This window comes from Melospiza georgiana, chromosome 19 (genome assembly GCF_028018845.1).
Source record: "Melospiza georgiana isolate bMelGeo1 chromosome 19, bMelGeo1.pri, whole genome shotgun sequence".
In the NCBI taxonomy this organism is placed as follows: domain Eukaryota; kingdom Metazoa; phylum Chordata; class Aves; order Passeriformes; family Passerellidae; genus Melospiza; species Melospiza georgiana.
The window spans coordinates 5,867,873-5,888,884 of NC_080448.1; the positions used below are offsets into that span (position 1 = coordinate 5,867,873).

Genomic DNA, 21,012 nt, shown 5'->3' on the forward strand with positions numbered 1-21,012 from the left:
CCTGCCCTGGGTGCTTGAGGCACTGCTGCACTCCCAGCCTGGGGGAGCAGAAGCCTTGGTTCATTTGTAAGCCAGCATGCCTTTTATACAGAATTATGCTTTATACAAGATATTTACATGGACACAGCAGTATTTCAGAAGACTAGAGAACAGTCTGCAAATTTTCATCTCCAAGCTCTTTCTTGCTTTAAGATAGAGGTGTCTCCCCATAGGGGAGAGGGATCCTGATGTCCCAGAGGGATCTGCTGAGAGGGGCTGGAAGTTTAGCACCAACCCCAGGGCTCACCTAAGACAATCTGCTGCTCAGACAAACCAGCTGAGAACATTTATCATGAATAATGGATGTGGATATCCAAGCAGCCAGAAACAAACTCTCCTGATAACTCTCCTGATGATCACTCCTGACAACCAGGTTGGGTCATATTAAGCTGTTCAGAAAGAGAGAAATGGTGCAGTTGGGATTACAGACCCTTGCCAATGACATCCTGGAATATAAACCACCTCAGGGTGATCACCAACCACAGGCAATCAGGCACTGTGCTCATGGAAATGCTGTCTAGGGAAATAAACTGGTTACTTATTATTAAATCAGAGTTTATATTGATACAGAGGAATACAAACATATATTTAGCTTTTTGTGTGGTTGGAAACACATCTGGGTGAAGAAACTCTATGAAGATTGTGCCCTTGGTTCATTACTTTGGGATATGACTCTATGCCACACAAAACCCTACTGATTTGTTGTTGATTTATTACAGCTCATGAACCAACAACCAGCAAGTGTTTCCCCAAATGCCTGACAAAAGCCAAAAACAACACAAGAAACGGTTTTGCAGGTGAAAGTTGTGCTGGTAGGTGCAGACCTGATATAAAGTCAGGTTTAAAGGGAGAAAATCTCTAAGCAGGTGTTGGTAATTAGAAAACAAAAATTAAGACACACCCATTATTTATTGAAGCTTCTATAAATGGAGTTAATTTAGAGATATGTCTAAATATGTACCAACTTTACCTGATTTTATATTATTGAACAAGTTTGTTAATGGTTTCTTAATGGAACTTTTATTTTAAAGTGCTAAACAGTGCTATAGAGCAGAAATGTGCAAGTACCAAAGCAGAGGAGGCCTCATGTCTTATCTTTCTATAGAGAAATTCTGGACTAACATAAATCATCAAACAACACTAAAAAGTGAGCTTACCAATGTTATCTCAGTCTTACTACTTCTGATGATTTTCTTTAGTTAAATTTATAATTAGATATTTTTATCCATGGAAACAGGTGTATTTATGGAATCAATCTGTGATACAGTATTTATTTGGTTTCTTACTCTGATTTCTTTCAAAATTAATTTAAGCTCTCATGAACAATAACCAAACTTTTAAGCATGAGCTGTCCTGTTTGTATTTTGCTATGTGTGGAATTCAGGCATTGCTGTTTTCTATCACCCCCTGTATGCACTGGAACTACCCTCAGATTTTGGCCTGATTTTCTTTTGCCTTGTGAGAGCCTATTATCTAATTATTTAGTACCTACCAGCAGATAAGACATCAATTCTTCATTTATTTGACAGACATTATTCCATTATAGGAACCCAGAGATACTTGATAATAAATAACTAATGATATTTTTAAAAGGCAGAGCTCTCTAACAACTGTCTGCATGGCACATGTATCCGATTCCTGATTTATCTGCTGATTTTCAGTTACTTTTTTTAACCCAAGCAGAATAAAATAGCATTTAGACAGTATCTTAGATGAGCTTTACTGCACTCCAATTCTTTTGTGCTGGGACAGAGTTAATTTGGGTTAATTTTTGGCTGGGACAGAGTTAATTTTCTTCCCAGTAGCTGCTATGGGACCATGTTTTAGATTTGTGCTGAGAACAGAGCTGATAACACAGGGATGTTTTCATTGCTGAGCAAGGGTTAGACAGAGTCAAGGTCTGTTCTGCTCTTCAGCCCCCAGAGAAGGGCTGGGGGACACAGGAACTGGGGGGACACAGGAATTGGAGGGGACACAGGAATTGGGGGGACACAGGAACTGGGGGGGCACAGGAATTGGGGGGACACAGGAATTGGGGGGGACACAGGAATTGGGGGGACACAGGAACTGGGGGGACACAGGAATTGGGGGGGACACAGGAATTGGGGGGGACACAGGAACTGGGGGGGACACAGGAATTGGGGGGACACAGGAATTGGGGGGGACACAGGAACTGGGGGGGACACAGGAATTGGGGGGACACAGCTGACCCCAGGGACATCCCAGACCACAGGGCATCATGCTCAGCAGATGGAGTTGTGGCAGGACAGTAGGACAAATGAGAATGAACATGTGTCTCTCTGTAAATTTGTTTGTACAATAATCTAATCATTGACTCAAACAACAGCATTTTCCATGGCTTCCTTTAGATGTTCAAATTTTAGCCAGGGACTGACACACTACCAAAGAGCTTCACAAACTGGGTGCCTTCAGAGTTCACCAGCTCTGTAGCTGCTTTTGGCCTTTGTTAAGCTGTCTCTTCCCATTTGCACTCCAGATTTGAGCTGTGTGCTGTGCATTCTATTTAATTGCACAGCGACAGGATGCATGAGGCACTAGGCCCCATCAAAATGTGAAGAAAGGCAATCCCTGAGGACAGGGATTCTGCTATTCCTCCTGAAAGGCTGCTCTTTCTCACCTAATTCAGGATTTTTGGTGCTGCCACATAAAGGAGTTCTCCTGTGTCAACTTGCTCCTTCCAGCCCTGTGTTCTCATCTCAACTTGCATGTGACAGCTTCTCTACTCACAGATGTTTTACTACTGCTTTTATTTGTGCCAGCAAAGAGTTTTTGATATTTCAGCTCTCTGTCCTCCTTCCCAACAAATACCTATACTGTCTTAAAAGGAAAAAAAAAATGTTGATAGAAAAAGCAACATTTTACTCCTCAAATGAATCCTCGACAACAAAGATCAGGAAAAATGCCTAGATTAAAAAAAAAAAAAAAAATAGAAAAAGCTCTTCTCTGACCCTTTTAGCATGTCAGGAATTCACCTTGTTCAATGTGGCATGTTGGAGAATTTTGCTCAGAAATGGCTTATAGAGTTTTGCTCAGACATGCCATAATCATATACAGCTGATGGAAAAGGCAGTAGTGAAGAGCAAATTCTCACAGCCTGTTTCTGTAAACAGCAGAAGTTCTCAGGCTGTTTTTTCATAACAGGTAAACATTCTGTCCTTGGCTGGTATGGGAAAGCAAAAGTTGACAAACATGGAGGCCTTGAGAACTTTCAGAACAGGGTGAGAAAATAAATCTTGGTTTCAATAACAAACCACAGGTATTGAAAACAAAAGGAGGGGTTAATGTTTAATCTGTAACCTATGATGAGCTCGGGTTTTGCAATATGTATGAACTTAATTAACACTGTTATAAAATGTGCTTGGTGGATCAATAAATCGGAGTTTGATGCTGATCAGAGGATGGGTTGTCTCCCTTCACTTTCCACAGTGGCATGTCTTCCCAGTTAGGGCTCAGGGCTCCAACATGGGCACCAAAGTGGCAGGGATAACATGGGAAGCTGGATTATTCTTAGGACCTTGCTCAGTGCTGCAGCCACTGGTAGAGAACATCCTTACAGCAGCTGCAACATCTTCCATTGCCTCCTGAGCCAGTGACAGGGGCTGGGCATGAGAACTCTGGATTGATAACTAAGTCTTCTGCTGGAGTTGAGGACTACAGGACAATCAGGACAGGGGATTTTTCTAAGTATTAGGGTGGTTTTTGTCAAGATGGTCTTTGGGGTCCAGAGTTAGTACTGATGCATATCCAGGATGACTTAATACAGGTCTGGCTATTTTGATCTTGTCTCTCTTATGACTTCCAAAACATTGGGGCTTGGATTCCAAACATTTGCTACTGCCACTCTGAGCCCCTGTGTACAAATAACCATTTATATTAATCCCTGAACTACTTCAGCTAATAAGCCCCAAATCCTTCAACTGAAATTCAACTCTGAAAGCATCAGTCCAGTTCCAGTGCTCTCCCACTTCCAGCTGTGGGACCCAGTTGCAGGGAGATCAATGAGAACCTAAGCATAAATATATGTCTGCAACACAGGAAGTGTTCATAAGAAGGTCACTGGCTCTCTCTAAAATGCTTCTGTCTTTGGGCTCTGATCAAAGCTGCTTTTGCAGAATGTTATGAGAAACATTTAAAGAAAAAAATTAAAGAGAAAACAAAAAAAATTTCCTTCTTTATTTTAGATGAGACACATTCTTTCTCTGGAAAAGGTGCTTCCTGGCCAAGGGTAACCCAGAACAATTTCCTGAGTTAAAGGCTTCTACTTTTGGCCATGTGCATCTTGCTTTAGAAATGCAGCAACAACCAATCCTGGTGAAAGCCACACTGACATGAGTACCACTGCCTGCTTTAAGTGGAAACTCTCTTTTTTTAAAAAGTGAAGAGCATGTGGGTGGGCAGGATGGAGAAGGGTGGAGAGGTTTAGCCCCTGGTTGTCATTCTTTAGGCGTGACCACAATGCTGCAATCCCTGGAACGCAGCTGGACAGAAAGGATGAGGAATGCCCCTGCCTCCCTTGGGGAAACCAGCCTGATGATGGCAGGAGCTGGGATTTACCTCTGCAGGAATGTTGCCACCTGCAGCAATTAAATCTCTGCTATAGTATGATTAAACAAGAGGATATTTCCCCCCAGAAACTGCCAGATCAGTGTTTCCTCCAAATGCCTCTGACAAGAAAATGAATGCAGTGAGGAGCGCTCAGAATGGGGCACTGCAGCTGTCCTGGGAGCAGGAGAGGGAGGCAGAGCTTGACAAAATTAGGTGAGCCTGGCAACTCCATCACCAGTTTCCCCAGATAAATCCTTTGAGAAGTGTTAAAGGAGCTGAAACTGTCTGATCTCTGTGTTATCATCCACTTTCTCTGCCTTGGTGGCCAGACACCAAAGTGCATCTGTAAAACCACTGCTGGATGCATTTTGTTATTCCACATACCACGAGCAGACTTCCCAACAAAATCCAATGGCTGCAGTTACATATCAGAAGACAAAAGAACCACTGTGTAGCCATGGATTCATTTTCCCCAGACTTTTGTAAAGCCTTTTAAAGCTTCTTTAGGATCTCCCTCAAAACAAAGCCCTTATGTCAACAGAAACTCTTGCTTAGATATGCTTCATCTGTTCCTTTTTATGAATATGCACTATCAAAGGGTGACAGCTTTCACAGTTAAGCAAACACAGTTACACAGAGCACACTTCTCCCACAAAAGGTCAGATAATACAACATGCTAAATGTTAAATACACACAGGAGGGATGTGTTCCCCTTGAGCACACTGCAATGGGGAGTTGTTTAGGAAAATACTGTCCATCTTTTCAGGACAACCTGCAAAGTGTCTTTGCAAAGATCTTACCTGTTCAGTGATGAAGGAGCTTGAAAAAGTGACAGCTGACCAAAAGAAGATGCCACAGCTGAGAATGATCTTCCTGTTGAAGCGGTCACCAAGGTAACCAAAGATCGGCGCCGCCACCATGAAACTACAGATAAAAACTGCAAAGGAGAGAAAAAGGAAAAAACACTTAATAAACATCAGGCCAAGAACAGGAAGACTAATTTTCTGCAAGCCAAATCCTCTAGAGGACAGTTCCAAATAATTAGACATTCTGCAGCCCTGCCTTGCAGAGCTGTGCAGGCCAATAAGGCTTTCTGAAGTCGGTGCTTCCTTAATCAAACAGATTTTTCATTCCCAGAGAAACTTCAGGCCAGGGAACTCGTATTACTTGAAAGCACCAGCCCCTCACAGTCTGACTGGGGATGGGCAAAACCAGGACAGAATAAATTAAGAGCTTCTGCTTAAATGTTACTGAGAAGGTGAAGTGGAGGATGGAAGGAGTTTCAAGCACACAGAAAACAAGGGAAGGGCTCATTTTTGGCTCTGCAGCAGAGACCTGAGAGAAATGGGCCACAGAAGCTGAGGCTCTTTCATCCTTGCATCCTTCCAATTTTAAAGAAATTATGAAACAGTGAGGAACACCATTAAACACCACTATCATCCTACTGTCACCAGCCCTGTCTCCTCACTAGGTCCTTTCACCATCACTAAACTTGTACTTAAACCATCACTGAAGCAGCCTCACTAGAAGAAAGAGTTTTAACCTACAAAGTCCAAACAGGCCAGGATTGTCCTCATCTGAAAGACTTCAAGTTGACCATTTGTTCCCTCCAAAAGCCCCAAAGCATTAAACAAAGAGCTGCTATCATGTAAGAATGAGGCTCGTGACAGAGAAACTTCTGCAAAATCACCTCAATTCAGAGTTCATTCCTTCGCCCAACTCAGAACAACCTGGCCTGTGAACCCCCTGAGAACACCTGAAATGGGTCATACACAACACGCCCCTTATTAATTTGGATTTTGGCAGAAATTTCCATGTCTGAAGCTGATTTTTACCTGGCTTTTGTCTGTCCACATTAGAGGATTGGATAAGGGCAACTACATGGACTTTATTGGTGTGCAGTATGAACTCTGACTATAACTGGCTGTCTGGGATTCAGCAAGTCCAGAAGGATTTGGGTAGGACACCAGAACACCTGGGGGTCTCTCTTTAGTCACACAGTCCTGACACTCATTTCTTATCAGGTGGGTCTTGGAGGGCACTGTGGGCTTTTGGCACAGCCCAACCCCAGCTGTCCACTTTTTATTGTGTAAAATAAGGTGGGGGGACAGTATAGGTAAAAAAATAAAGGACAAGAGCAGAGGACACACCTCCTTTTGGGTGGAGTGTGTATATAAAATTAAAATGGTTAAGACCCAAATAATGAATTTTTCATGGGTGATGATATATGATAGTTCAAAAATGTGCAGAATGCTGAACTATGACTAAATGTATTTTTTTAAGTATAGTAAGATGTCAAAGCTGCTTTATAAATAATACACATTAATTTGCATCTGTGTTTTGTGACCCATGTGAGTGTGTATGTATTTTGCACTGTGATATTTGAACTCAATTTCAGGATTACTCTTTTTACATTTAGAGTAAAATAAATCAAGATAACAGAGAAATGTTAAGGCCTGAAATGCAGCACATGCAACATAGCACAGATACTTCAGTAGTAATGCTATGAACAGTTTTGTTCCTTAGCTCACACATAAATCCTATTGATAGAACTCAGTCCCTGCATCTATCCCAAAATCCTTGTGCAAACAAAGCCTACCAATAAAACTACAAGCAGTGTTCTCATCTCTGTTTCACAGAGAAACTGGACCAGCAGCAGCTCACAAATCTCTGCTCAGCAAGGGCACATCTGCTCTGGCCCCACTCCAGCAAGGCACTTAAGCACATGCTTATATTGGGCACTTCAGAGTCATCAATTCCATGATTAAGTGCTTTCCTGAATTAACACCAAGGGCTTGGCACCTTGCAGGGCTGGTGCAACAACTTGGCACGAAGGATGTGTGGCTGTTCATTGGGAATGAGAAGCAGAAAATGACTGTGACTCGTCCAGACCAGGGTGAGCACTGCAATTTGATCTTTCTCTTGGAAGGACACTACAATTCATTCATCTCAGACCCTCATTTTCTGCCATTTTTACAATGTAAAAAGGCACAAAACTGAAAAACTTCCAAGGGAAAATTAGAAACATCCAAGTCAGCATCCCAGCATTTCAAATATCAAAAAATATGGTTAATTCAACTTTGAGACACACAGGGTGTCATTCAAAACTCATATTAATCACTGGGATTATTAGCTTCAATGACCTCTGGATCATAAATGAAAAGTCTAATTCTGGAATCTGGGCAAAATGGACAAAGCTACTCTTTCAAATAAAACCAACAAAAAAAAAAAATTGTCCAATGACTTTCCAACAATATACATCCTTCTGCTGCTCAAATCCCTTTGGAGGATTTATTTTTGGAAGACTCTGAGCTGTGAGCTTTGTCAGTGGTAAGCAGCTGACTTGACAGCTCCGCAAGGTGTAAAATGAAAGGACAACAGAGCCAAATAAATAACAGGTAATAGAACACAGCTGTCACAAGAATAAATGCAATTTATATCAAAGTATTTATGACCCAAATATGCATCAGAGCATTGATTGACTCAAATAAATGCAGGGTATGATGGCTGTGTGGTCTGTCAAAAGGATTTTCCTGTTAGAGGCATTTCCCATGAATCAATTTCTGCAATTACTCCTGCCACTGACAGCAGAGACTCCTGAGCCCAGCCTGGGCTGGCAGAGCTGAGGTGAACAAAAGCAGGGCCATTCCAGGTGGGATGGAAACCTGAGTTACTCTGGCACAGGAGGTTCTGTGAGGTTCTGTGACAATAAACACCACAAAGGAGAGACCTCATCCACCAGACACAAAACTGCTTGTATGTTTTTACAAAACAGGATTGAACAAAACCCTGTAAGAATACAAACTGAAAGGCTGCTGAAGGGAGCTCCTCTTGTTCAGGACATCCTCAGTGGGAGAGAGGGGCAGCAGAAATGTTTAACCTGTAGGCAAGAGGGCTGAGCATAAGGCATTAGGCACAAATTGCATTCCAGTAATAGAGCCTGGCACTTGTGCCAGCCTCCTCCTCTCTGGATTCTCTCCCTTCTTCCACAGCATCTTCTGCTCCTTGCACTCCCCCACTCCCAAATTAATAAAACTGAAGTGACACCACAGCAGCTGCTGCTTCAGCTCAACCACAGCCACAAATCTTTTCTATGAGGGCAGCAGTGGGACAGAGGCTGGCATTGCACTTTCCTCTTCCCAATCAACAGCTCCTCTTCCCATTTTCACTTAGAGACATCCTGGAATATTACAGCTCTTGAAGAGACACAGAGTGCAAGTCAGGGCAGGGTTAGAAACCCACTGGGATTTAAGATGAGCTACTGTGAGGCAGTGATGGCACTGGGGGCAGGTACAGCTCTGGCAGTCCCATTATGGATGTGTACAGCTCATTTCTCCTGGTAAATGATCTCCAGCAGTGCCAGCAAAAGTGGCTCAGTCCCAGCACAGGGTGGAGCTGAGATCCATTTCTGCAGGAGTAAATTATCATGTGAGCAAGGGATGAATAAACAGACACACAGTGAATGCCATCAAGGAGGGAGGTTCTTTTAAGTACAGGTATTTTCAAAAGGAGAACCCATTTGTCTTTATTCCTCCCTTTGTGGCTTAGCCACTGGAACACTGCCTGTGGTGAGAAGGCAGGAAGAGTGTAATTGCCCAAACAGGATGGCTTGGTGTCTATTTCTGCCTCTGGATGCCTGTCCCACCCTGTACAGGTGCACAAGCACTTTCTCAGCCAGCACTGCCCAGCTTTTTCTGTGCGTGGCTGGAATTACAACAATGTGCAGCAGAAAAAGCCTTACACGTCCCACCCAAACACCCACCAGACAGGGAAATCATCCTCCCAAGCCTCTATTGCTGCTGCAGGTGCTGCAGCTCCAGTCCTATTTCAGGATTATGGCCAGGGAGCTGCTATTCAGACACATTCCCCTCTCAGGAGCTGCCTGTGTACCCAGGGGAAAAGTAAATCCAACAGTGGAAGCAAAGGAGATGAGAGAAGAGGAAGGAACTGTAAACTTTATATTTAACAGTCGCAAAAAAAAACCCTGCCTCCTGGAACTAGACACCATCACTTTTATTTTTCTCTTCTTCCTCTCCAAACAAAAACTTTACCAGCTTGACATTACAGCTATTCCCTGAAAAGGCTCTGACCTGCCAGCTCTCCACCCGGTGATTCCAAAGACACTTGCCTCCATCTCACTCGCTCTTTTCTTTAGTGGATTTTTGTTTAGTGGACTTATGAACCCAGAGATAACCCCAGAGAGGGGCTTCTCCTGCCAGCAGGTCATCCACAGAGCAGAATCGAGAAGGAAGAGAGGCAGTGACAGAGCCACACACACAGGGGCTGCTGTTCCTCAGTTCCTGGAAGGTTGAGCAGATCACAGGCACCTCTGAAAAAAAGTCCCTTCTTTTGGTTTTGACTTTAAGCACACAGGGCTTATCTTTTCCTGTCAGGAATAATGCTAGAAAGGTTCAGGGTCAGGTGAAAATAGCTTTCTCTACACAAGGATGCTCAACAAAAAAACCCTAGTGGGTATCTTTGAGTCAGCAGAAAACGTGTGTACACATCTAATTGAGTGCTGACAGTGAGTTTGGCTCTGTGGAAGGCAAACCCAGACAGCCTCTGCCTCAAGGGACTGGCATCCACTGAGACACTGCTGAGAACTATGTGCTGAGAGCTTGATAACATCTTCCCAACAACAAATTGCCAAACAATGAGAACACCCCAACAGGCAGCTTGCCCTGGATGGGATGCTTCATGGGTGTGTGCAAGTACAACCCTGGGGTTTGGTCGAGCCACTTCTACCCCAGGGACTTTCAGTCATGAGTGCACGTGTTTCTCAAGCTGCTTGTGACACCAGTCACCATCCACCTGCAATGGTGAATAAAACTCTCCAACATCCCAACCAGCTCCTCTACTCCAAAGACATGTTTTTGCAGTGCTTCCCTCTCTCTTTTAATTTTTATTTTCTCTATAATACAGCATATATATATATATATATATATATATATATATATATATATATACATATATATATATACACATATATATGTATATAATATATATTATTTATATAGTATATAATACATACACGCATATATATAAGTGTATGTATTATATACTATATAAATAATATAAATAATATATATTATATACATAATATATATATTATGTATATATGCATGTATCATAATAGCATAAACTCAGCAAATACAACACAGCACATTTAATCACAGAGAGGCATGGGACAATTTAGAAAGAAAGTTAAACATTAATTTCTACTTTAGGGCTAAGGAAATTAAGACACAAGAGAGTAACCTGCCCATTATGAACTACAACATCTGGAATCTGGAACCCACACAGGTCTTCCAGCTTCAGCAGTGTCCTCTTTATATGATCATCTCTAAGCTGGAGGGATTTCTGAAGGTCTACAACCACAATTTAAAGTGATTTTTTTCTTACAGCACCATTTAAGCTAAGAAAACACAGATCCTTTCATGCTACTTAACCATTGAACCTGACCTGTGCCCCAGCTCAGGCACAGTGTGGTGATGGTCAGGCACTGGAAGAAGCTGCCCAGGGCAGCAGAGAAATCACCATCCCTGGAGTGCTCAAAAACTGTGTAGTTGTGGCATTGAGGGCCATGGGTTAGTGCTGGAGTTGGCAGTGCTGGATTAATGGTTGGACCTGATGATCTTAGAGGTCTTCAACCTTAACTGGATGATTCAACCTGGATTGTATGATATGACCAAGGTAAAACTGATACCTAATGGTGGGGCAGCCCAAGGCCCCAGGAACCTCAGCAATGTGATTTTACACATTCATCTTTTGAAGGAGGATGAATTAATACAATAGAATTGATTTCAGAAAATACCACCCTGAAACCATTCCTGCCACAGACATTTTTATAGGTACTCTGTTACATCCCTCTGCACATGGGCTTTGTTTTACTTCATTGCTAATTCAGCAGCCAACAGATGGATTGTGTTACTGCACTTTGCTGGGTGCAAAGCACGAGACCACCAGGTTCCAGACTCATGCAGACAAGAAGTTTCTGACAAGTGTGAGGAGCTTTGAAACACCATCAGTTCCATATGCCATGCAAAGCTGTCACACACTGACAATGTCGAACACAGGAGCATTAAAAAAGAAATAAAAACCTTGAGAATGTATCAAATCAATTGGAGTAAGGTATATGAAGGTTTGGGTTGGATGTGGTCTGAAAAGTTCTCCCAGAACAGACCACAGGACAAAATGGAGAATTTTATAAAAGCCTCACAGTGTCCTTGTGCTTGTTGAGTAAGGCAAAGTGAAGAGTCCTGCACTTCAGGCACAGCCCAGGGCAGTGCCACAGGCTGGGGACAGAGTGGGTAGAAAGCTGCCAGTGGGAAAGGACCTGGGTGTGCTGGCCAACAGGGGCTGAACATGAGCCCACATGTGCCCTGGTGGCCAAGAGGCCAATGCATGCTGTCAGGAGAGTGTGGCCAGCAGGAGCAGGGACACTGTCCCTGTGGTGACCATGGGTGAGGCCACACCATGAGCACTGCACCCAGCTCTGGGCCCCTCACTGCAGGAACAGCACTGAGGGGCTGGACATGCCCAGGGAAGGGCAGCAGAGCTGGGCAAGGGGCTGGAGCACAGGCATGATAAGAAGCAGCTGAGGGAGCTGGGGGAGGGCTCAGCCTGGAGAAAAGGAGGCTCAGGGGGGACCTCCTGGTTCTCACATCTCCCTCCTGGTTCTCCACATCTCCCTCCTGGGGACCTCTCAGTTCTCCACAACTCCCTGACAGGAGGAGGCAGCCCATGGTGTTCAGACTCTGCTCCCAGGGAACAGGGACAGGACATGAAGGAACAGCCCCAAGCTGTGCCAGGGAACACTCAGGCTGGACTTCAGGAGGAATTTCTTCACTGAAAGGGTGTTCAGGCATTGGAAGGGGATTCTCAGGGAGGTGGAAGAGTCCCCATCCCTGTAGATGTTCAAGGATCAACTGGACATGGCACTCAGTGCTCTAGGCTGGGGGGCAAGGTGGGAATGGGTGAGAAGTTGGGAAGAGAGGAGAAAATATGTTTTGAAGGTGTGGCCCTAACTGCTCACACAGTCTGTGTTTTCCAGTGTGTGTTTGTGTTTCACAGGACACTCCAGACCATGTTTCCCTCACTGCAAATGCCACTCATCAGTATTCAAGCTCAATCTTGTCTTTTCCATAGGGAGAACACTGCACCATGAGGTGCCAGTTTTTTCCCTGCACAAGCTGATACAAAATGTAAACAACATGTTTAGGATGAGTATGTGCACATACAGTTGACACACACACACACAGAGGGAGGCTGTGGTACAACACACTCAGCTCCATTTGCTGAGACAGGGTCAGAACCTGGTTACAAAAACACCACTTCAGAAGCCAGACAAGGCCTGAACGCAGCTTGTCTGGCAAGTTCACAATTCACTCAATAATACTCAAGATGCAGTGCTTGGAAGAGTTCAGTACTGATAATTCCCCTCTTTTTCCTCACTGCAGAAACCAGATTCTTCCAAGGGTTAGCCCCTATGTTCCCAGCAAAGGATATCCTGAAGTTTGCTTTGTTCACCTTAACTAACAAGAATAATTGCTTCAGTGGGAATTGCTGGGAAATCCACTCCTTAGAAACAGAAAGTAAGATAAGACTGTCCAGAAACCCAGCACTCAATTTTTTAACTGTTTTTATTAATTTTCTATATTAATTGAAGCTGAACTTAAAGATTCAGCCATTCATATCTTCCTTATTGCTGAAGGAGACTAAGGAGACTAACTATCTCATAAGGAGATAGTTACTCACAGTTATCAATTCACAACTCTTTTATGCATCTGAGGTTCAATTCCATCTTGCTGTATTTCCCCTGTTGTACACTTTGAAATACAAGTGTACAACAGTGGAAAAGCCAGAATTCTACTGCACTGTTTTATCTCTCTGGATGTCCAGCAAATTAATTTGGAGCAGGAGCTGACATGCTACAAGACTAAACTTTGAACAGCTGTACAGAGACAGCATCATTTAAATAGAAAAGAGGAAACCCCCTGCTTCTGCTTTTCATTGTGGGAATTACAGTGATCACATTAGCACTGTTTTAAAGGGATTTGGGCAACCTGAACATCAATAAAACTGTTACTCAAAGGATGGCTCCAGCATCCAGCTCCCAGTCCATCACTTTCCTTGTGCCTGAACTTGACTGACCCTGCAGTGGGAGAGCAGCAGCCATCCAGCCCTGAGGAGCAGCTTGTCCAGTGAAATAATAGTAGCAGAATGTTTTCTGTGACTCTGAGAACTTGAGGAGGAGCAGACACCACCTCTCCTCATCAATTCAAAAAATAATATTCACATTAGTGAGTTCCACAATCTGGTTCACTCCATGCAGAGGGAAGAGGAGGCTGTGGCACAGCTGGGTTTCCATGGCAGTGCCATACAAAGCCATGCAGATTATTGCCTAAAACAGCATTACATTGCTGGCACTTGTCAGCAGAGCCCAGAAAACGTGCTTTTCTGGCAGTGTTTAAACTCTGCTTTTGCATTTCTTACTTTTCAGAAGTGATGGATGAAATAAGCCAAGGCCAATTCTGTTTTACAGCTACTTCCACTTTGAGTTGTTTTCCTGCAAAATGCTTTCAGTGTGGTTTCATTTAGACTCCTGACCAAAGCTGATGGAAGACTCCTTGATTCAGTGGGCATTACAGCTGAGAATTTTATTTAGATAGAGCTGCTTATGGCTTCTAATGGCAGCAGAGATCAGAACCTCTGTGCCAATAAAAACACTTCTGCACCAGTAAGTTTACTGCATCCCTGTAATATTAAAGGTTATTACTGAGAAAGGCACAGTAGGCATCAAAAAGAATTGCCAAAAATGCAGAACAATTCCTTTTACAGTAGAACATTAAACAACTGAGAACGGAACAACCAGTGTGAAATATGGAGGAGATCTAACACCATGAGTGACAAGGAAAAGGGAAAACTGAATCCCCTCCTCTCTTAGAAGACTGACCAGCCAGGTGGCATCAAATAACACTGGCAGCTGAAAAATGCAAATCAAAGGAGACCTTAATTCACAAAACTTAACTAAAGACTGGAATTTTAGCACAGGATGCCCCAGGAGTTAAGAGTTTATGTTTTTACAAAACAGAATTGGACAAAACCCTGCAGGAATACTGACTGAAAGGCTGCTAAAGGTAGCTCCTCTTGTTCAGGACATCCTCAGCTAGCCAGGATTTGGTATACCCAGGAACTACCACCCTATTCTTGTCCTGTTCATCTTTTTCTTCCCTACATGTGTGATCACAACCAAAGACTCTGGCTAATACACTGAAAGGATGTGGTCTAGAAGTTACAACTATTCCCACAGTATTCTGAAAAAAAAAACAAACCAAACCAAACCAACAAAATTTAGGAAGACAAAACTGCATCTGCATCATTTCTACCAGCTTGATCATGCAATAACCTATTAACAGATCCCTGAGCTGCACCCAGCTTATTCCTAAAAGCTGGAATGTGGCTCACAGTTACATTTCTACATTTCAGTTACTCTGACCCTGTACATACACAGTTATGAAGCTCCCAGTCAGAGCTTTGTCCTGTTGCAGTTTCTCCTCCATTTGACTTAAGCAGCTCTGGGTGTTTGGGAACCTTCTGGTCACACAGGGCAGCAGGAGGTGTCAGCCCTGCCTGGCTGTGGTGCTCACACAGTGCGTGACAGGGTTGGTTTGCCACTGTGTAATCAGTTGCAGGGAAAGTTCATTAACTTAGTTAGCCAATTAGGATGGATTTATATCCATTCTGGTCAATCCTGAATTAGACATGAGATCCCAGAGGTGCAGAGACTGGTCAATAGCTGTGCAGCACTGCAGCATCATGAGTGACACAGCTACGACATGACCAAAATATACCGAAACCAGTCTTGGCTGCTGTTACAGACACAGCCAGCAATCACTCTAGCACTCATGAAAGTCTGCTCTGAACAAATAGCACTTTTGCTTTTCCCTTTCTGTGCACTTTTCCAAGATGTTCTGCCCGTTTTCCATCCCTCTGAGAGCTGCAGTCACAAATAACCCTCCAGCTGGGACGAGGCTGCTCCTATTTGCCAGGAGGATGAAACACCTACACCCAGGGCTCACAGCCAGAGAAAGGTGTCTTAAAAAAGCATTTAAATAACCACAAACCCCAAAGGAGCTTTATTTTGTTCTGCTGCCTTCCTCTACTTGAAGAGCTCTTTCTTGGCCATTGCAATTATGACTCCAGGCACACGCACGGCGCCACATCCGCCACATCCGCGGAAGCAAAGGTGAGATCTCCTCAAGGAGCTGCTCAGACTTTCCCTGGTGCCAATACAGAGCTTGTGTGACCATCTGGAGAGCAAAATCTGGGGCCTGCTGGGGTCTGAAAAAAAATTTTATCTGATTTCTGGCAGCATGAGCTGGAGGGTGGAAGTACAGCGAGTCCCCTGGGGCAGGGACAGGGATGGGCACCTTCGCCCTCAAAGCCTTTCCAAGCACAGCAGACACTTAAACACATCAAGAAATGACAGCCTAAAGCTGGTAATGCAGGATAATCTAAATCCCTTGATCCTTGAAATCTGCATTGAGCACCATGAATTAGATTTAACTAGCAATAAAATACTTTAAATCTGTTATTCTCATAATAGAATGATGCTTCATTTGCGTGTGGTATAAAGAGGAATAATGTGCCTGGTTCCTATTTGAGATAGAGAGGAAAGGCTGTTTTCATACTGAAATGAGCTTTGCCATCCTTCTGTACAACAGCACTACTAATCCTGCGTCCTTCCTCAACAAACATTTTAATTTCAAATAATTAACTAGGATGCAATAGGAATTATTCTGTCTCAATCTCAAAACCTACTTCCTGCAGCAATAGAGAACAGGATAAAGAGGAGACACTTGTACTGGGTATTGCTAATAAATTCCTTGCTGCATGTTATTTACTGACAACAGCAGTTTCCTCAGAAAAAAGAAAAGAAAAACAAGGCAATAGGAAGTGCTTCCCCTTCTCTTTAGAGTGGAATCAAGAGCTCCTCATGTATTTGGGAGGGAGATCATCTGGTATATTCTCATCCCACATCTTTCAGACTTAAGGTTTGTTTGGGTTTGTTTTTAAATGAAAACCCTAAATAAATGACTATTCCACAGTGGGAATGCCTTGCTGACCTCTATACACAGAGCTCTCAATATCTGCTGGTTGCATTACAAGAGTTACAAACTCTGCAGGACCCAAACATTCTCTTCCCAAAGGGATTTGGCCAAGGCTGGGACAGGATGATGGTTTTGCCAGCAGTCTTGGCCAGAAAGAGACCCTCAGCCCCTGCCTTCCACCAGGGGGATTTTGGAGCTACCAGTCCTGATGGCTACACTGCTGGGAGCCAAGGAAATGCTGAGAGTGGAGAGGAAAAGCTGCACAAAGCCTTGCAATGCACATGGATCTGCTTTGGGAATGGGGAGGGGACACAGCTCTTTGCTGACATTCTCCCCAGGCTGGCAGTGGCACTGATTGATTTCTTTTTAATTATTTTTACAGTTCTTTAGGGGGCTGTTGTAGCATCTATTGTGGGCTTGGCAAAACACATGCTCCCTCTTTGGAAGGGAAAATGGCCAGAGATGCATTTTAATGATGGAATTGGCTGTCAGCTACCACAGCACTGACAGCCTTGGGACAGCATCTAATCTGGTAGGGAACAAGGAGTAAATGAGAGTTTATTCTCAATTTTTATGTCTATCATTGGCACCCACCAAAGAGAGTTAAAACTGGAGACATTTCTGCAGATTTTGTGCTCAGGAAAGCACGTAAGCACAGGCACATGGGCAGGAAATGCTCTGGGGTGAATGAGGGACATGCAGGACACCCCAGATCTTGTTTCAGTGTTATCACCAAGGCACAGGAGCAGAGCACTGCTGTCCAGGGAGGGCAGGACAAGGAATCACATTCACACTGTGTGTTTGTGCATGTGCAGATAAAAGGGTGTCAGAGCTTGGTAGCAAACTCCTTCCACACCATTTTTCACAAAACTGTTCCCTTTCCAATTCAAGCCATACATCTTCAAGATCTGCTTATAACAGATCAGTAAAATGCCATCTTTTAAAATCAACAAAACTCAATAACTAAGGAAATTATCAATTTGAGGGGGAAAAAACAGATTTATCTCTATATTAGAGCTGACTTCCTTCACAAGAGCCAGTTCACATCTTTCTGAATTTCCAAACACACTGACTTCACCCTGGTCTCACACTGCCTGCCTCTAGAAATCTGGAGGAAGGCAAACATTTGTCAAATTAAACTGAATTCTAAGGGACGAAAATATCTTTTTTCTCATCATGAAAACTTTAAGAGGACATCTGAAATATCTGATTTTTATTCACTTGCTCTGAGATGCAGGCGGTGGCAGCAAGGGGTACTGCTCTTTAAATCCTGCCATCTGCAGCCTTATGCTAATTCACTTTTTTTAGGAATAGAAATCACTGTGGAATGAGAATATGCTAAAATTCACAGAAGATATGGATATAAAAGCCATTGTGGGTAATTGCCTTGGTTTGATGCTTATCCAACAACTCAGAATTGTCTTATTTTCCTCTAAGATTTCCCTCCTCCCAGGGCCATTAGTGCTATTGATAGCTTCACCTTTATTTGCAGAGGAAACACACACATTTCATAACACTACCCAGCCAATCCTTACTTCTGAAGAGCTGTTTGCTGCTCACAGAGGGAATTTCAGTATTTTGTCCTGCCCAATTACCTACTTTTTTCTGGGTTGCCTGTAAAATGCAAAGTGTCCTGTGCAATGACAGCTTTCTATATAAGCTACCACCCATTAGGGACAGGCCCAAAACCACACTAACTTTACAGGGGAAATTTCTGCAGTGCTGAGTGGGTTTCAATTCAAAGCACCAACACAGAAAGAGAAGGGAAAAAAATCATCTCACAGTGGAATCTCACAGTTTCTCCCTAGCAGCCGTGTCCACCTTTCTGCCTGAGGCATTGCCAGTGAATAAATAAGTCCCCCAGTAAGATATCTTTCATTTAACCTCAGGAGAGCACTTCATAAGAGCACAAGAACAATGACAACAGATCAGAAAACCATGTAGCCTTGCATCCTGTCTGTGGCAGGGACAGCAATCAGATCCTTCCGAGGAAAGTACACAGAATTCCTGCACAGGCAGCTGAACCACTCAGAGCCTGCCTTCAGCACTCCCAAGAATTATAATGGGTTATCCACACACAGATCTGATCTTTTAAGCTCAGGTCCTGACAATATTCCTCGTGACATTCATTTCCACTCTTCCTTGAGAAGTTTTTGGAATGCTTTCCAGCAAACTGACCCCTCAGAAAAACATACACCCCACATCCTTTTCAGGACTTTCATTATGTTATGTGATTTTACATTACTCCCCTCTTATTTTTGAGGACAAGCAAAATAGAAGTAATGATTTTTGAAACTTCTCCTGTGAGAAGGAAGTGGAGGGTGTCTGTGAGAGTGCAGCAAGGGCCAGGGCTAGCTGCTCTGGACCAGACATGCTGGCCCAAAGTGTGGTTTGTGTGTAAAAGTGCTCACTGTCTGGTTTCATTATGAATCACAAGTCCTCTACAAGGCAAGGAAGGAACCATTTGCTCTCACTTACCCTGGGCCCTGATCTGATTCTCATTTATTACCCATCATTAAACTCACCCAAACACAGAAACCGTGTGCTGGACACGAACAATCACCAGCAGCTGCAAAAGACAGGTAATAAAGTGCTGAACCATTTCCTAGTGTGATTAGCAGCACTGTGAGGGTCAGAGAGGAGTCTGAGCCACCAGACAGCAAGATCTACTTTTGGCAGAAAACAAAGCTCCAGCCCCTCAGCAGTTGTCAAGCTGCTTTCTCCTGTGTTAAAGCACACCAGGTAACTCAACCTATTCTCCTCTGAGAGTCTGGCACCTAAACTACAACACAGGTATAGATATATACAACTATCTACTGATTCATCTATCTAGATATACATATATAATTGAAGACATATTTATTTTGAAATACTACAGGCTTTCCAGACAACCACCAAACCCCAAGTACAAGATCCAGAAAATGCCAGAGGTATTTTGAAGATGACCTTAGGACATTCATAATACCCTCATCTCCCACACTTTTTCATGTCCAGCAAGCTTTAGGGAGAGTCTCACCATCATTCAAGCACCAGTGGTCTGAGAACAGCTCAGGGACCACAAATATTTTCTGCTTCCTATCCCATGCCACACGATGCCCATCAGCACATCCATGGGCTGATCCCTCTATTATTCCAGATGCCAGTAACATTTCAAAAAGCTTTTGCATCACAAAGTAAATGCAAAGAAGCATCATCATTGTCTTCCATTTGCAACTGTATATTGAGGACTAGGACAAGAGCTGAACAACCAGCAGGGCACAAATAAACACCTGCAGTGACAACAGCCTTCACCCCACAGTGAAGAGCCACCCCAGGATGCAGGGAAGCCTCTCACACACTGTAGGTGCTGTGCAACAGAATTATTTGCCAAGTCAATGTTGTCTGCAGTATTTAGAAAAACTCCTGCCTCTTGCTGTTATAAATGACAATTTAGACAAAGAGCAAGTGTTTCACAGTGGCTGGGGGGCCTTCAAAAAGGGACAAATTAGTTTAAGGAAATTGTTGAAATACTGGCATATACCAGTGTTTAACTTGCCACGGTTTGGAAAAGGATCACAGCTACACTGGAGAATGAATCTCTGTGTGTCTCACAGAATCTCTGTTTTACAGTTGTTATTGCTAAGATTATCACCCATGTGTCATTCCTGACTTGGAAAAATATTCTAATGCCAAACTGAGCTTCAGTTCCAGGAGTGAGCTTTGCAACTGAACTTGCTCCTATGGATAAAAGAACACGATATCTGTAGAAGACTCCAGGGTTAATCACAGTGTGAACAGCCTGTTTTAAAGAGTGTGACTGGACTCTGTTTAAAATAATCCCTCAGTTGAAATTTCTTTGGACCAGTATCTTTCTGGGAGAACAAGCAGCACTGGGAAAAACCACCCTGAAACAAACACTGCAATGCGCAAGGGTTGCAAATGCAATTCCTTCATGCATCATCAATTACATTAATGGAGAAAAGGAAAGGCAACATTGGCTAAATGCAGGGATTGTCAAGGTATTAAAGAGGCCCATTTCAATTAGGTCTAAATATGTAGAAGGTGGGCCTGAGGAGTGGCCAGGGGCCCATCTGGTGCTGGTTTGTGTTCAGTGCCTGTTCCATTCTCCTCCCAAGAGACCAGAAATGCCCTGAGGCACCAGCTGAGCTCTGCTATCACAGTCCTGTTCAGCTGGAAATGAACCTTGGGGGAAAACTTGGCAAGGTGCTGCCCAGAGCTTATTTGTCCAGTGGCTAGACAAGAAACCAGTTTCTGGATTATGAATCTAGAAAGAATAAGTTCAGTAAGTACAAAT

At 43.4% G+C, this 21,012-nt stretch overlaps 1 protein-coding gene across 3 annotated transcripts in view; it reads right to left on the reverse strand.

Annotated features, from left to right (window-relative positions):
• Positions 1 to 21,012, reverse strand: part of LOC131091487 (sphingosine-1-phosphate transporter SPNS2-like) — a 134,323-nt gene that overhangs the window by 66,765 nt on the left and 46,546 nt on the right. For all 3 annotated transcript variants that reach the window (XR_009115399.1, XR_009115398.1, XM_058037586.1), the window contains exon 3: positions 5,406 to 5,542. Coding sequence is in view for 1 of the 3 variants with exons in the window: in XM_058037586.1 (XP_057893569.1) it covers positions 5,406 to 5,542 (137 nt within the window). In the remaining 2 variants the exon portion in view is untranslated. The remainder of the gene's footprint in view (positions 1 to 5,405; positions 5,543 to 21,012) is intronic.